Consider the following 17,009-nt stretch of genomic DNA (forward strand, 5'->3'; position numbering starts at 1 on the left):
AAAAATATTTTTAAAAATGCACAGAAACATATATTCAATATAGAAAAACAATTTAAGATCACACTCAATCAGGCCCCTTTAAAACATGGATCAATATAATAATAATTAGCAGAAGAGAGCTAAACACAAAGGAGATACAAATAATAATAGTAATTATAACATAAATAATAATCCTTGCATTTGATATAGCGCTTTTCACGTCTTCTAGACATCTCAAAGTGCTTCACAGAATATAATGTTAAGTGAAGTGACTGTATATTTGTGGGCGAAACGTAGTAGCCAATTGTACACAGTAGTGTCCCACAAACAGTCGAGGATTGAGTGACCAAATTATTATTATAATTTTTTTTTAAGCGATTATTATTACCTCCGGAAAGTGATGCGCCAATCGACTAACATTCAGGTGCTAACTATGAAATGTATTGTTAACCACAATTTATAGTTTTTTTATTTTTATATATACACTTATAACATATAACACTTATGTTAGCTTTGCCCCCAAATTATCACAGTAACCAATATGGATCTCAACAGAACTAAGCAGTCTTACCTCACGACTTTGAAAGCATACAGCTTCTAATGCTGCAAATGCAATGTGGTTTCGATTTGTAAATTGGGTAATGCCACATATTATTCTGGAAAATAAGGAAAAGTTATAAATACAATTTACTGCCTATAAATGGAACAGGTATGCAAATGCAATTGATATAATGCAACAGATTTTCATATTTCATGCTTTTTTCAAAATTTCTGGCTACTAAGAATCTTTCCTTGGTAGCACAAGAAAATAATGTCCAGTATTCATATTTAAATGGTTAAGAATTGGAAGGGATCAGCAGCATCCTTGATCAGAAAGCAACAGTAGAAGAGAGATAAACACAAAGGAGATACAAATAGTAATAGTAATTATAATATAAATAATCCTTTCATTTGATATAATGTAGATGTCTCAAAGAAGTCTCAAAGCGCTTCACAGAATATACTGTAAAGTGAATTGACTGTATATTTGTGGGTGAAACGCAGCAGCCAATGCGCACAGCAGTGTCCCACAAACAATTGTGGATTGAAATGACCAATTCTATTATTGTTTTTTTTCTTTGAGGGATTATCAGGAGTGAAGAAACTTGCCCAAGGCTTCGCCCTGCCGGGAATTGAACCCAGGTCTCTCGGTTCAAGGCGAGTGCTCTAACCACTGAACTCAAATGTCCTTCTTACTCTAAATGTAATTCTTACATTTGGCATCGTACTTTTCACAATGGAAGACATCCTAAACAGCTTCACAGATATTGTAAAGTGCAGTGACTGTGTGATTTGTGGGAGAACATGGCAGCCATTTTACAAACAGCCATGAAGCGAGATGACAAATTTATTTGGCCAAGATAGCAAAACTCCCTTCTCTTTTCGAGAGAACTCTGCCTGTTTAGGTGGATCTTAACGTCCACCTAAACAGGCAGAAGGGACCTTGGTTTAACATCTAATCTGAAGGATGGCACCTCTAACAGGTGTAGCACACCCACGGGACTGCACTGGAGTTTTATCTTAGACTAAATGAATCCCAGTGTGGGGTTTGAACCACAAGAATTCTGTCAGGCTTCTAAATCGACAGTAAAAGTTACAATTAAAACAAAAATAGAAGACACCCAGAGAGGGAATAATGGGAAAGTTGCTCCCGCATCTTGGAGAGAAAAGGCATGTTAAAGACGGGATGATAGAATTGAAAGGGGTATGGGATAGTTTGTTTCAGAAGAGAGAGTCACTGGGGGTTGAAAAACAGCAGCTGGTGGATAGGAACTGTGTGGAAACAGGATCAAAAGAGCAGAGTTGGGTTTCTGGTATAGGCATACACCCGAACTCATCAGTAAAGGTATTCCAATATTTGAGACCTAGCTTTATTACGAAACATTAAACAATTTTTCAAATGTCGTAAGTCTTAATTATGATTGTGTGATTACTGTGATTAGAAAAATACCTCCTATCTTTATAAAATTGAAAGAAAATAGCATGTTACCAAGCACTAACAACATACAGAAACAATCAGCAATTTCCAGAAAACCATCTTGGCTTGGCTCGGTCTGTAAAACTCTCCTCTCAGGGCAAAAGGTGGGTTCACCCCAAGTCAAAACTTGAGCTCATAATGCTAGCCTGCCACTGCACTACCGGGGTATGCTGCGTTTTCAGAGGTGCATCCTTTCAACAACAACAAAATGACATTTGTATAGCGCCTTTCACGTCGGAAGGATGTCTCAAATGCTAGACAGTCAGAGCTGGGGGTCGGGATCGGGAAGGGTGGAGGGCAGGGAGGGAAGCAGGGTGATCGAAAGCACAGTTGAAGAGAGTCTTGAAATGGGTTCTTGAAGGAGGCAAGGGAGAGGGCGAGGCAGAGGCACTGCGGGCTGGAGTTCCAGAGAGCAGGGGTAGAGTGGCAGAAGGCCTGCCCACCAATAGTGGGACGATCGAGGTGGGGGAACGTGGAGCAGGCCGGAGCCCGCTGAATGGAGGGAGTGAGTAGGATGGTAGGGGGTTAGGAGGTCACAGAGGTAGGGGGGAGCAAGACCATGGAGGGCTTTGAAGGTGAGGCAAGCAAATGAGGCAAGCAGACATTAAAGATCTAACAACCCAATTCAAAAAGACAAGGGAGTTTCTTCAGGTTTCGTGGCTAACAATTCTGCAGATAATTGGCTGTTTGTGGGATTTTGGTGTGTGTAAAATAGCTGTCTTGTGTCCCTACAAATAGTCACACCACTTGACAATACCTGAAAGTTTAATGTTATAGATATGATATCAAATGCAAGTAATATTTATTATTATTGCATTAAGAATCATGATGAATACTGTAGAATCACAATACATTCTGCTACTTGGTATAGGGGGGCAACAAACAAGAACAACACATTACACTGTAAAGTGCTTTTCGTGTCAGGGATTTAGATTCAATAACATCCCATCCTATAATTCGTTAAGAAGGTCCAAAAAGCTAAAGATCAAGTTTAACTGAAAATACTTACCCTCTTGCACTTGCGTCCCAGTATGGTGCATATAACCCTGAGAATGCTGGAACAAAGTAACAACCATAGGAGGAACCCACAGATGCTGCAAATTTCTCTGAGAACCAGAAAGAGGAAAAGTAAGCTTAAAGCAATACAGTAGAGCCTTGTTAAAATAGCTGGGATCCATTACAATCCCAATCAGGGAATTATTGCTAGTGCTGTCACTGCACATGGCTCAGAAAAGCTAAGCAGCTCAATTTGGCACAAATTGCATCAATCACAATGGTAGCATGTTGCTGCACTTTCAATTCATTATCATGCTGAAAGCTTTCATGATTTTGAACCAATAAAGATGAAGGAACAGTGATATATGTTCAAATCAGGACGGTATATAAGGTTGCAGGACCGAGCCGAAGATTGATTGTCGAGTTACTTCAGTTTATTCTGTCATATAATTACGGAGAACACCTGAACCCTAATACATCCACCAGTCCACTGCTGCTCTACTTATAATAGGGCAGTTGTAAACATAAAAAGCAAATACATACCAATTTCAGATGCTGTACTAATAATACGAAGGTTGTCTCTCAGCCAGCGTATCAAAAGACCACCTATAGCAACTGATCCCTAAAAGAATACAAATAATATGATAAAAACAGAAGAAAAAATCAATAATCTATTTTATATTACCGTAAGACACCATTCAGTGAAGCCCATTGATGTCAACTACCAAATGAGTAAACTATTTTCTCACATCTGCAATTTTCAGGTAATTATGCTCTGGTTTTAGTTATAGATCATTTAACTGCCCTAGATGCTTTGTTGTGACACCAGACTAATGATAGGGTAGTAGGTGTGGATAGTATAAACTTGGAATTCCTAAGCTGCTCCAGACAGCGGGGTGGAAAATGTTGAAAATACTAATGGTCCATGCAGTGAATCCCAAACCAGTCTTTAAGCTTTCAGTTCCAGAGTGTAAATCTGATGTTTACCACAATAGTCAAGGCAATCACAAGTCTATAAACTACAATCTTAATAAAAAATAACTTGCCTCTAGAGCATAGAATACAGGCTCCTTCTTGCCCATTTGATATGCAACAGTTGTCAGAAGGCCATGTTTTGATATTATAGGCTGCGGAGAACAAAGACAGTACAACAACAACAACAAGATTACATTTGTATAGCGCCTTTCACGTCAGGAGGATGTCCCAAGGCGTTGGACAGTGTACAGCATTTCAGACCTGAGCTGGTGTCAGTGGGGGAGAAGGGAGAGGAAGGGAAGTTGAGTAGCCGATGGCATGGTCGAAGAGGAGGGTCTTGAGGCAGAACTTGAAGGAGACTAGGGAGGGGGCGAGGCGGAGTGACTGGGGGATGGAATTCCAGAGGTTGGGGGCAGAGTGGCTGAACGCTCTCCCGCCAATTGTGGGGCGGGTGGGTCGGGAGTCTTGGAGCAGGCCAGAGCCGGCTGAGCGGAAGGAATGGGCGGGTTGGTAGGGGGTTAGGAGGTCGCAGAGGTAGGGTGGGGCGAGGGGATGGAGGGCTTTGTACGTGAGGACCAGGATCTTGAACTGGATCCTCTGAAGGATAGGGAGCCATTGGAGTCGGGCGAGAGTGGGGGAGATGGGGTCAAGGAGTTTGGTGCGGGAGAGGATACAGGTGCAGAGTTCTGGATTATCTGCAGCCTGTGGAGGGAGGAGTTGTGAAGGCCGACAAGCAGGACGTTTGCAGTCGAGCCTGGAGGTGATGAAGGCATGAACAAGAGTTTCAGCGGCCTGAGGGGTGAGGTAGTGGTGGAGTCGGGCGATGTTATGGAGGTGAGGGAAGGCAGAGCAGGTCATGGCTTGGATGTGGGGAAGAAGACAGTTGAGGGTTGAACAAGACACCTCGGTTCCTGACTGGCTTGGTGAGTTGAAGTGTGCAACCATGGAGGTTGATGCTGCCAGAGCCTGAGGTGCTGAGGTGCTGAGGTGCTGGCGTGAGCCAATCAGGAGGGCCTCAGTCTTGTTCACATTCAACTGTAGGAAATTTGCCCTCATCCAGGACTTGATGTCCGACAGGCAGTCTGTCAGGACAGCAGTGGTCCTGGAGTTGAGGGTGGAGGCAGAAAGATAAAGTTGAGTGTCAACCGCATTCATATAGTAGTTGACCCCATATCTGTGGATGATGTCACCAAGGGGGAGCATGTAGATATTAAAGAGGAGAGGGCCAAGATCAGAGCCTTGGGGGATGCCAGACCTGACAGTGTGGGGGCTGGAGGAGAAACCGTTAGAGGCAACAAAGTGGAGATGGTGAGAGAGATAGGAATCGAACCAGGCAAGGGCAGATCTGTGAAGGTTGAGTAAAGCAGAGAGGCGGTGTATGAGGATGGAGTGGTCGACAGTGTCAAAGGCAGCAGAGAGATCGAGGAGGACAAGGAGGCAGACATTAGTCATTGATTTTGCAATTTGAACTCAACAGAACTGTGTAAATAGGAAGGATATGGAAGATTAAAGGCTAATCTGAATACAAATATATTTTAAACTGAATCCAATATTGTATGAAGCCATTCAATATTTTTCATAAAATTTACAATTTCTTAAATTCAAATTTCTGATGTTTCGTTTAAAAAAAATACCTCCTGCCTAAACAAAATGTGTGATTTGAATCAGAGGTAAACTAACCTTCTTGCCTGTGTTGCACAGGAGGAAACAGCCTGTTCCGTATCTAGAGGAAAACAAATGTCATACATATGGTTAGAACAGGTAAGTCTTTAGAAATTAGAAATGACAATGTTTGAACGTGTGTAATAAGAACTTTATTGAAATAAAATTATGCTGAATTTTAAAATCAAACAATTTGATTCATGTTCTTTTCTGCTAAGTCTAAAGATTTATAAAAGTCATGAAGCATATTAGAAATCAACAATCTGCAGCAGTTACAATCACAACTTGTACTTATCTGGAGACATTTAAAGGACAGAATGAGATGACCTTACAGATATATATGTATTTTTAATCAGAATTGAAAACATAAACCCAGAACAATACTTTCAGATGCAACTTGGCAGAACAAGAGGACATAGTCTTAGACTTCCAAATGGCAATTTGCGGACTGACACAAGGAAGTATTCTTTATTCCAGAGAGTAAATGATGAATGGAACAGGTTGCCAGGATTGCTGTTTCTGGATTTGTTTGAGTTTCAGAGAGGAAATTACTTTGTTCAGGTTTCTAATATGCTTTCTGGCTTTTATAAATCTTTAGACTTACAAATCCTTTGTCCAGGAAGAAGGTAAAACCTTCCACATTCTTTTTATTACCAAAGCCCACAAACCTACCTTTATTTCCATAAATTTTGAGAGGGTTTGGTTAGAGTAACTTCGCAAGAAAACACTTTTGCAGTTCCACAGCTACCCACTATCATGTTGAACAAACATGTAGAGAAAACGTCCAATTGGGTCTAGATTTTACAGCATTCACAATATGGGAAACCGTTCAGTTCAATCTCAACTTTAAAGCTAACCTTAACCAATTCTTAATTGCATTTAAGAATTTGCCAAATTCTGGCTGCTCAAAATGCTAAATAGTGTAAATCCAATCAAAAGTGGAATTTCACCCCAATAGTTGCAGAACACATGCAACATCTCAAGGTTATAGAACTAGTGTATCGAAGAGGAAATAAGGAAGTAAAAATAACACACTGTTAAAAGCAAATTTTGATAATATTTATGCTCCTGCAGAAATATACTCAAATAATATTGTTGTTTGAACAAAAACTTTATGCATACAAAATCCTACTATTTTAATTTTTATACACTGTGGTGTCAAGTAGATAACTAATAATAATTCCCTCGGTTCTGATAAACTCATTCAAACAGTGCATGCTTAATCCCAAAAAATAAAGCTCATACTTACGTGTTTTTTGACTGACCCGGACTAAAACACATCTGTCCAACTAAGGCAGAATTTTGGTCACCTAAACACTGCGGAGAGACCAATGTTAAAAAGTTGAAAAATAATTATCTCAAAAGTTATGTTTACATTTGTGTTTAAATAGAAACACTATCTAAGTAATACCTAAAGAGAATTAGTCGAGTCATCTGAATCAGATATTGGTGAAGGTACTATACTTACAAACAAACCATGATTTTAAAAAAAGGGTGGAGGTATCATTCGATGTTTCTATCGTTCGAATACTGACTGATTTCCTATGTCAAATCCTGAGTAGGAACTTGAGTGAGCTTGGAAAACAAGTGTGTGCCAGTTCACTGGAGGCTGTCTAAGCCTTCTTATTTATAATTTTCAGTTGGTTACCTTATCCCACCATTACCCAATTCCACCAAATACTAGGTACCCAAAGTAGCAATGGTTTCATTGCACTTTATTTTGTTCCATTCAAATATATCTCCCACTACTTAGCCTATCTGTTTCAATTGAAATCTTCATAAATTCCATTCATCTTCCTAACATCAATGATCTTCCCATATTATAATATTATAAGCAAGTAGTTTCCACGCCACTGGAATGCGTAGGTGATAATCTAATGGTTCTATGACATTAATATTATATTAAAGAGCTTTCACAATCAGTAACCTATATGAAAAAATCTTAACAATTTCCTATGCACACTCATATCCAAAAATGGCTTACTTCTCGGGCCAACTACACTTAATGACAGCATACTCAGTGGATGTAGACTTCATATAATGTTTTTGAAGGGTTTTCCTCAGAAACACAAATGAAGCCAAATGTATGTTTGGCATTTGTCAAATTAAATTGAATACTAAACTTGGAGTGCTTCACAAGCAACTTTTGGTCATTTTACTTTTCAAAAAGAGTAGTGATAATAATAATCCTTTGCATTTGATATAGCGCCTTATCATGTCTGATAGTGATTTCTTAAGGAATTATCCAACATAATTTCAAAGTATCTATTTTAGGAAGAAATATTTTTATATTCTTTTACACTCAGTGACTAATTCAGTTGAATATTCAAAAATCAAAATGATTACTGAAGCTCAGTGGTTAGTCCTGTAGCTCAGTGGTTAGAGCACTCGCCTGACAAGCGAGAGACCTGGGTTAGATTCCCGGCAGAGTGAAAAGTCGGGCTACTTTCCTTACTCCACACGTCTCTGTTTTCCTAGCAGTAAGTAGGAACCCGGTTGTTAGTCGATTGGCAGATTGCTTTTCCGAGGATAATAATTCCTTAAATCCACGACTGTTTGTGGGACACTGCTATGCACAATTGGCTACTGCGTTTCGCCTACAAAATATACAGTAAATTCACTTCACAGTATATTCTGTAAAGCGCTTTGAGATGTCTAGAAGATGTGATAAGGGGCTACATAAAATACAAGATTATTATTATTTTTATTACGCAATCACAATTGCTATACAACTTCCACTTGTTAATTTAATTAGTAAAAACAAATTAAAACATTAAATATTTGAGATCTTCAGAAATGTAATTATACAAAAGGTACAGCATGGACTTACCCCTGAAATTGGCACATCGGCTAAACTCCCAAGTTTCTATCAAAAATAACAACAGTAGTTATCAATAATGGTGTACTGCATTTCTAACAATATGTGTACCTAAAATTGATATTCAAACTATTTAAATTAAACCGCTTCATGATGCCTTTTGAAAGACTTTGTACACAGCGCACACATCATATCAAAGTTTTTTTGGTGGTCATTTGTGTCTACATCTGTTACTACTTGCCCTGTACAATTACATTAATCATAGTTTATAACTTCTAACAATCGGTACTCTAAAAACCATGGAGTACTTTTTGGAAGTAGTCCATTCAATAGTGTTTACAAAAATAACTAACTAACTAACTAAACTAACTAACTAACTAACTAACTAACTAACTAACTAACTAACTAACGCCTTCTAACAACAATGGCTGCAAAATTCCACCTAGTCTGTAAAACCATTTTGTTTCCAATTTTTTAAATTACGTAGAATTGTGAAAAAAATCTTAATTTGTTGGCCAATTCTTTTTTAAAAGAACCAAGCCTCCAAATTAAACCAGAGCTGGCATTTATATACTCACTTAGAATAATGTCTGCAGTATAATGACAGCTTAGATGCCAAGCAAGGGAGAGGGGAAAGGTGAGATGACTAGAATGGGGTCAGACGTAAGCTTTAAGGCAGGATATGGATTTAAATACAGATGAAGAGGGGGAGGGGTAGAGAAAAGGAGTTCCCAAGGCTAGGGGAGTAATAATTGTGGGCGTAGGCACCAATAGTGGTGCGGATAATGTTAAGATGTATCAAAAGATCAATAGCAATTTACTCACCATTGTCTTCAAATCCCTCCACTCCTCTGCACACCCTCTACCTCTCTGATCTCCACTCTCCTCACAACAGTGCCCGTTGCCTTCACTCCGCCGGGACTGACCGCCTCCTTGTCCCCCGAATCCTCCACTCCACCATCGGCGGCTGTGCCTTCAGCCACTACGCCCCGAGGCTCTAGAACTCCCTTCCTCACTCCCTTCACCTCGCCCCCTCTCTTCCCACTTTCAAGTCTTGGCTGAAGACTATTCTTTTCGACTTTGCCTTTGGTCACCTTCTTCCCCCTCCCCCTGGCTCAGCCCCGGGATCTGTTAGGGACATACGTGCATGTGACTGTCATGAAGGTGAATGGGGAACTAGATGGACCTTGATCTTTTTATCATCTAGCATTTCTTATGTTCTGATGGATGAGGTGGTGGATGAACAGCAGGCACAAGTAGGCCAATCACAGGTCATGGGTTGGGGGAAGATCAGAGAAATAGAGAGGTGGCAGGGCATGAAGGGATTTATCGGTGAGAGCGATATCCCTGAATATCAATCCATTAGGAGCCAGGAAGACAGTGGAGTTTGGCAAGGATAGGGGTGATGGTAGGTGGAGAAAATGTTGGCGGGCGCCAAGGGAGATGGCTTCCACCTTGCCTATGTTAAGCTGCAGAAAATTGATGCTCATCTTGGCCCTTTCAAGCAAGCAGTCAGAACATCAATGAACTTGGAATTGAGACTAAAGTAGATTTAGGTGCCATCTACATACATGATAAGCTAACCTCATGTCTGAGGATGATGTCGCCAAGTGGGAACATATAGATGGAGAAACCTTTAAGATTGGAATGAAGAATTTTGCACAATTCTCTACGATTTTAAATTGAAAGACAATAGTAACCAATAGCAATAACACTACAAAGTTGAAGTTAAGAGCAATAAATACTAATATAATTTATGGGATGTGCAGCTTTAGGGATTCGCTCACCTTTTAAGCCACAGGAGAGCAGGACACCACATGGATCTCAGCACTAAACATTGATGCTGTGACATCCAAATATATTATAAAAGGTATTGTCAATCGGTTCCCTAGAATATAATTGAAGCCTAATTCAACTCCAATGGTGTGAGTATGAAGAATGAAGAACAACATCTCTGTTTCCTGATGATAGTTAAGCAACAAATTTACTGTGCACTCTCCATTTCTTCCCCCAGTATTTACAGCTCCTGGGAAAGCTTTAATTTTTTTCAGATGTTTCTTAGCATGGTTTTAATTGCTAGTATGTACATAATGCAAATGGATAAAGTGCTGATTCTTTGGTTGTTGCTAAACTTACCAAATTTAGAGGGTAACTTTCCCAGATTCTCTACTGGTCAATAAATACAGTGTGACTTTATAATTCCATGATAAAATAATCAACTGGTTTGTACCTCGTGGTTAAATATAATACAACTGTATATTGTGTTTCCATATAGTGTTTTTCAAATTTATCTTGTCTGGCTGAGAAAAGTTTCAATCTACAAATGTAATTGTCTTGAAGCATCTAGGTAAATCTAGGTCATCTACATATAGCAGAGTCACCTCACTGTATAACTGCATTTTGATATACTCTTATCTTTCTTCCCCTTAACCAGTTATTAATCCATATTACCACTTATATTCAACAAAATTGGTTTTAAACAAATCTCTCCTGTTTTGCAAAGCACTTTGGAAGTCTAGATTGAGTACATCACATGCATCACGGTCAGAGAAGATCTACCCCATTCTAAAATCATGTTGTTTGTCATTTGTACTTGTACCGGAACTTTACCGTTTTGCTTCTAATGATTGACTTTCTTAGTTCCTCAATTATTGCAAGAGAAAAACTGGTGTGACAGCCACTATACTCTCTCAAATCAATTGTCAAGCCTATTTGCTAGACGAAGCGTGGCACACACCTCGGCTAACTATCAAAGTTGCCGTGACAATATCAACCATTCCTCTCTCTCTAGTCTGGAAGGAAATCTTCCTTCCACTTCAGGAACATCTGGACGCAAGGACACCTCCAAGCTCCTTTTCTCCACCACGAACTACCTCCTTCTACCTTGCTCCCAAGATTCTTCCATCTTTACACCACTAAATCTGAAGTATGGATATAATTTATGGTGTTCAAATATGAAACAATTCCTCAGTCACCTTTGCCTCCTCTACCTCACCCTCTACCCCACCCCTTTCTGCCCAACCAGTGCTTATTCCCTGTCCTTTCACTTTCCTTTATCTATATCTTGCTCCCTTGATGGTATCTTCAGATAATGGTTACTTCGTGTGAACATTAGATAAAACAACGCTAGCCTGTTTGGCTCTAGCCAGCACGTTCTTGCCTCGTACTTCAACTCAACCAACTTTCCCAGTTATTCAATCTAACTCACAGTGCCAGCGTGCAATCTTGGTGTTTTGTTCTTCCCTCAGCTCTTTTTCAAACCCCATATTTGATGCTTGACTAAGATTGATCTTTTTTCAGCTCCAAAATAATGTAGAGTAATAATATATATAATCCTTGCATTTGATATAGCGCTTTTCACATCTTCTCGACATCTCAAAGCGCTTCACAGAATAGACTGTAACGTGAATTTACCATATATTTGTGGGCGAAATATATAATATTTAATTATATTAAATTCCTTTAATATATATTTTTTATTAAAAATTAACAAAAATTAAAATTAAAATTGAATTAAAAATTCCTCTAGCAAATAGGCCTGACAATTGATTTGAGACAGTATAGTAGCTGTCACACCAGTTTTTCTATTGTAATAATTGACAAACTAAGAAAGTCAATCATTAGAAGCAAAACGGAAAATATATAATATTGTATAATGATACAAGTGGACAATTAATATGAAAACCACAGGTAAATTCGGATCAGGGAAATATTAACCACCACAAGAAGACTTTCTTTAAATAGCAATGGAAGAGTGTTCCCTTTTCACCCACCCTGCATCATGAGACAATTAGAATCTAAATTATAACACAATAAAAATGTGAGATAACATATCTACCAAAATGGGAAGTTCTATATTATACTTGCCTTATTAGCGAAGGTTGACTACTACATTTGTGCATATAACATTTGCTTTTATTTGTAATCAATTGTATAATGTACAGTTCTTTATTTTGTTTAATTTATGTGGAAGGCAATATACAAATGCAAACTTATTATGAATATTATAATACAATGCAATTTACACTTATATAGTATATTTCACATCAACAACAACAACAAAATTACATTTATAGAATCAGGAGGAGAATAAGCCAAAGAACAGATAATTGAGACCAAATCTGGATGTGTGCTTGGGAAGTCTAATAGGGACATGCCCTTCTTTGCCAAATACTCACTAAACCAATTTGAAAGTAAAACTGGAAAAGTTGAATAGCCGTTCAAAGTTTGGATATCAAAATATCAGCACTAGCTGCCAAAAAGCATGATAGTAGGAAATCAATAATGTGGTCACGCAAGATCAGTTTAAAGGACTGCAGTTTGTGCACCGCTCTTTAATCATCACCAGCGAAAAATTGTAAATCAGTGCCCAATTTGATCGTTCACAAGCGTCATCTCAGGCTTACACCAAGCCACTTCTGAAGCTAGCCACTGGCTCACCAATCTGGACTTGGTTATCTGAACATGGCTAATCGGCTCTCTTGCCATACGAGAGAAAAATTATCACCACCAATCTTTAAGGAACAGAATACATTTAGGAATACCATAATTTTGACTCCTTAGTATTTCAACACTGTACAACCAGTAGGCAGTCAACAACACAGATAAAAGATAACTTTGCCAATAGTTTAGCCAATGAATGTAGAAGCATTGTAAACATATCCCTATAGTAAAACTCAATGGGTAACGTTGGTTGGCTTACCACTTTTCCATAAATTTCAGATGAACTTTTCACTTCTGGGAGGACACTCATTGGAACTTCAAAGAATCTAGAATAGCAAACAAATATTCAAATGGTGCCTATGAAAGCTAGAAAGGGCAAATAAGTTGTTTTTAGATTTGAAGTTGCAATCTGTACTAAAGAAGAATCTGTACTAAAAGTTGCAATCCGTTCCAAAGAATAATCAAAAAGAACTAAAGAAATAAGAGTGGTGAGGTGTGGTTGAAGTAAAATAAAATCAGTTTATTTAAGAGGAAACTTGATTCTTACATGAGAGAGAATGGAATAGAGGGTTAAAGGAAAGGGGAATCAAATCAAGTGTGGAGTATCAACATTAATATGGGCTTGTTGGGCCAAATGGTCCATTTCTTTGCTATATTTGCATTTACTGGACTGCATTTAATTGCAGGAATGTAGTCTTGATCTGTCGACACATGCACAGAAGAACTTAATTTCCTGCGATTCAATGCAATTCCAATGCTTGCCAGTAAGTGTGATGCAGTGATGGGTCAAGACGTATTGAATTGCAGAAAACATAGTCTTGAACCATCATCTTTTGCAGTGACGAAGTACTTACAGGCGCACTTACCGGCTGCGTTGAATTATACATATGCAGTGCAGATTATTGATTAAATCGGATATTATATGACTAATAGTTTGTTGCAATTGGGATTTTGCATAAATCATATTAAATGTTATGATCCCGACTGATACGACCTATGTGACTTTTACTTTCGTGAATTATCACAGATTTAACTACTTTGAGATCTCTTCCACCTAATCACCTACATGGTGGGGAGGGGGGAAATATTCAAGAAGGATATCAAGGCCTTGGAGAAGGTGCAGAGGAGATTTACCAGAATGGTACCAGCGATGAGGGATTTTAGTTATGTGGAGAGACTAGAGAAACTGGAATTGTTCTCCTTACAGCAGAGAAAGTTAGGGGGAGATTTAAGAGAAGTGTTCAAATTATGAGGGGTTTTGATAGAGTAGATAGGGAGAAACTGATTCCTCTGAATCTACCCCTCCATTCATGAGAACAAATTCAACTTTAGCATCTACTGGTAACTAGTTTTATCAGTTGTAAGCCTCTAAAACCACTCTGAACCCTTCAATTGTATAACGTGGGGTCCTGTAGCTCAGTGGTTAGAGCACTCGCTTTGCAAGCGAGAGACCTGAGTTCAATTCCAGGCAGGTCAGGGCGAAACCTTGGGCAAGTTTCCTTACTCCACATGCCTAATAATCCTCAAAACAAAAACAATAATAAATTGGTCATTTTCAATCTACGACTGTTTGTGGGACATTGCTGTGCGCAATTGGCTGCCGCGTTCGCCCACAAATATACAGTCAATTCACTTTACAATGTGTTCTGTGAAGCGCTTTGGGACATCCTCCTGACGTGAAAAACGCTATATCAAATGCAAGGATTATTATTATTAACAATAACAACACAGTACATCATGCAAACATTATACAGAAACAAACATATTTCAGAAGAACCCATGGCAGATTGCAAAAGTGTGGGCAATTAAACAAATATTCTAAGTGTAGCTTAAGAATTGTATTGGTAAGATTGAGGGAAGCAATCTCAAATTTAAAGTTCCACTGATTATAGTTTTCAGAGCATCTTTCAATTCAGTGTATCTTCATTTCTATCTTCAACTAAATCTTCAACTAAATAACAAAAAAGGCAAATGTGCAGTTATCCAGTGTCTCTCTGCATGTGATTCCAATTACTGCATGTAATTGTAGAATAATTCCATTAGTCATAGCTTACTCGCATAGCTCAGGATCCCATTCAAGAGTGTTGATGTTGAACAGCATGGTCCTGGAAGCATTGGTCACATCAGTACAGTGAACACCATTGTTTTGTCCACCTGTCAAACACTAAAACCACAAATAATGCCTTCATTATTGTTAAACAGATAAAATAAATGAAATATTTCACTAGTCATTTCTGCAAAACTGCTGCCTCCCCAACAGAGTTCTACAGTACTTGAGTTGAAGATTAAGCTCAAGGATAGCACCAAAGAGAAACTAGCAAGAATACCTGAGAAATCTATTGTAAAGATGATGAAGACCTGGATAAGAGCTTCAGCAGCAGTGGTAGTGTGGTAAAAGTGCAACAAGGCAACGTTCTGGAGATAGAACAACCTGTCCTGACGACAGATTTAATTAAAACTTAGTTCAAACCTAGCACAGTGCTTGATTTAGGGGCGAGAAAGAGCACCTTCGAAGTGGACTACAATGCAAGAAATCATGGGGCTGAGAAAGGTTAGTTGTTCGTGAGCCTGGCTGCGTTCGATCCAGGGAATAGGTAATGCAGCAGATTACTCTGCTGAGACCTGAGAAAGCGATAGGTGGACAGATAGGAAGTTTTAAAAAAAAATGTTGAATGCACACCAGCCCATGAATCTACAAAGATAGTGGCTGTATTGAGATGTGAGACAGTCCGATCTAATAGGGACAAAGGCCTCAAAATAGAATTAAAATAAGTTGTTGACACAAATATGATTGTGAGTATCTAGCAAGAGAGGAAATTGAAGATTAAAGTGGGACACTGATTCTTACTAAGGAACCAGCAGAGATGTCAGATTCACAGAATTGTTACAGTCAATGCACTTTATAATATATTCTGTGAAGTGCTTTGAGATGTCTTAACCCCATGATAAGGCGCTATAACAAATGCATTTTGATTATTATTAATGAGAACATTATTCTCATGGACCTGATTTTTGAGGGGGGAAATGTAGCAGTAAAGTGTTTGTGTTCCTTCAAATTCCCGTCAATGTAAAAATTGTTTTGTAGTGAAAGTACTTTAAAGGGATGATTGTGCACTGAATATGCGGAATACTTCCAATTCTAAAAAAACAGGTAACACTCAAATTTGCTTTGGATAGCTCTTTTCAAAGAGCCAGCACAGACACGATAATAATAATAATCCTTGCATTTGATATAGCACTTTTCACGTCTTCTGGACGTCTCAAAACGAATCACAGAATATGCTGTAAAGTGAAATGACTGTATATTTGTGGGAGAAACGCAGCAGCACAGCAGTGTCCCACAAACATTCGTGGATTGAAAATGACCAATTTATTATTGTTTTGTTTTGGAGGGATTATTATTAGGCGTGTGGAGTGGGCCGAATGGCCTCCTTCTGTACTGTATAATTCTGTGATTCTATGAAATGACCTTAGTCATCCCTAAACAATTTATACGTAAAAAATAAAATAAGATTTTTCAGAGCAGCACAGTTCTGCATCATATTCTCATATCTTAGTTGCCACCTTAAAGCAAGTTTGGAGACTATCTTAGGATGACTGCTCCAAATAGTGATCTTTGTTCTTTACTTTCAAAATAAAGTATTTTATCAAAAGCTCATTTATTACAGTAAATTTTATACAGATTCTACATTTATATACATCAGACATTTTTGGTAAATCAGTTTATAATTATAAGTGGGTTACCCAGATTAGCCAAGTGTCAACCGTTCCAAACAGAGCTCGGCCTTCTTTTACAGCTACTTTAACTCCTGGAACATTATCCAAGATCCACCGAAGTTTCACAGCACTGAAATAGGTACTGAGTGGAAGGCCAGTCTTCTCCTGAAAAGAGTAAAATAAATGGAAACTATATTCAGTTAACCATCTCATGTTAGTTTAATATTCATGATATATAATATATACATACAAATGTTATGCATATAATTTATATTACTAAATACTCAAATTGAAATACTGTAGAGTACAACATCTGGTATACACTTTTTTGGAACCACTTTTAATCGGAATGGAATAGGTGGCTATCACAGACGAGAAACCTCTGCATACAGGTTATTTCAA

At 38.4% G+C, this 17,009-nt stretch overlaps 1 protein-coding gene and 1 non-coding gene across 2 annotated transcripts in view; one reads left to right on the top strand and one right to left on the bottom strand.

Annotated features, from left to right (window-relative positions):
* The window catches only part of gk (glycerol kinase), a gene marked incomplete at its 5' end in the record, with an annotated part of 30,867 nt that overhangs the window by 12,476 nt on the left and 1,382 nt on the right, over nt 1–17,009 (bottom strand). Inside the window, 10 exons of the mRNA XM_042334401.1 lie at nt 551–635; nt 3,006–3,102; nt 3,536–3,614; nt 4,039–4,119; nt 5,648–5,690; nt 6,879–6,946; nt 8,460–8,495; nt 13,150–13,216; nt 14,945–15,054; nt 16,635–16,772. Coding sequence (XP_042190335.1) covers nt 551–635; nt 3,006–3,102; nt 3,536–3,614; nt 4,039–4,119; nt 5,648–5,690; nt 6,879–6,946; nt 8,460–8,495; nt 13,150–13,216; nt 14,945–15,054; nt 16,635–16,772 — 804 coding nt within the window. The remainder of the gene's footprint in view (nt 1–550; nt 636–3,005; nt 3,103–3,535; nt 3,615–4,038; nt 4,120–5,647; nt 5,691–6,878; nt 6,947–8,459; nt 8,496–13,149; nt 13,217–14,944; nt 15,055–16,634; nt 16,773–17,009) is intronic.
* trnav-gac lies at nt 7,991–8,062 on the top strand. Its single transcript has one exon. It is a non-coding gene; the product is annotated as a tRNA-Val (tRNA).

The sequence above is a fragment of the Callorhinchus milii genome, unplaced genomic scaffold (genome assembly GCF_018977255.1).
Source record: "Callorhinchus milii isolate IMCB2004 unplaced genomic scaffold, IMCB_Cmil_1.0 Scaffold4, whole genome shotgun sequence".
Taxonomy (NCBI): Eukaryota; Metazoa; Chordata; class Chondrichthyes; order Chimaeriformes; family Callorhinchidae; genus Callorhinchus; species Callorhinchus milii.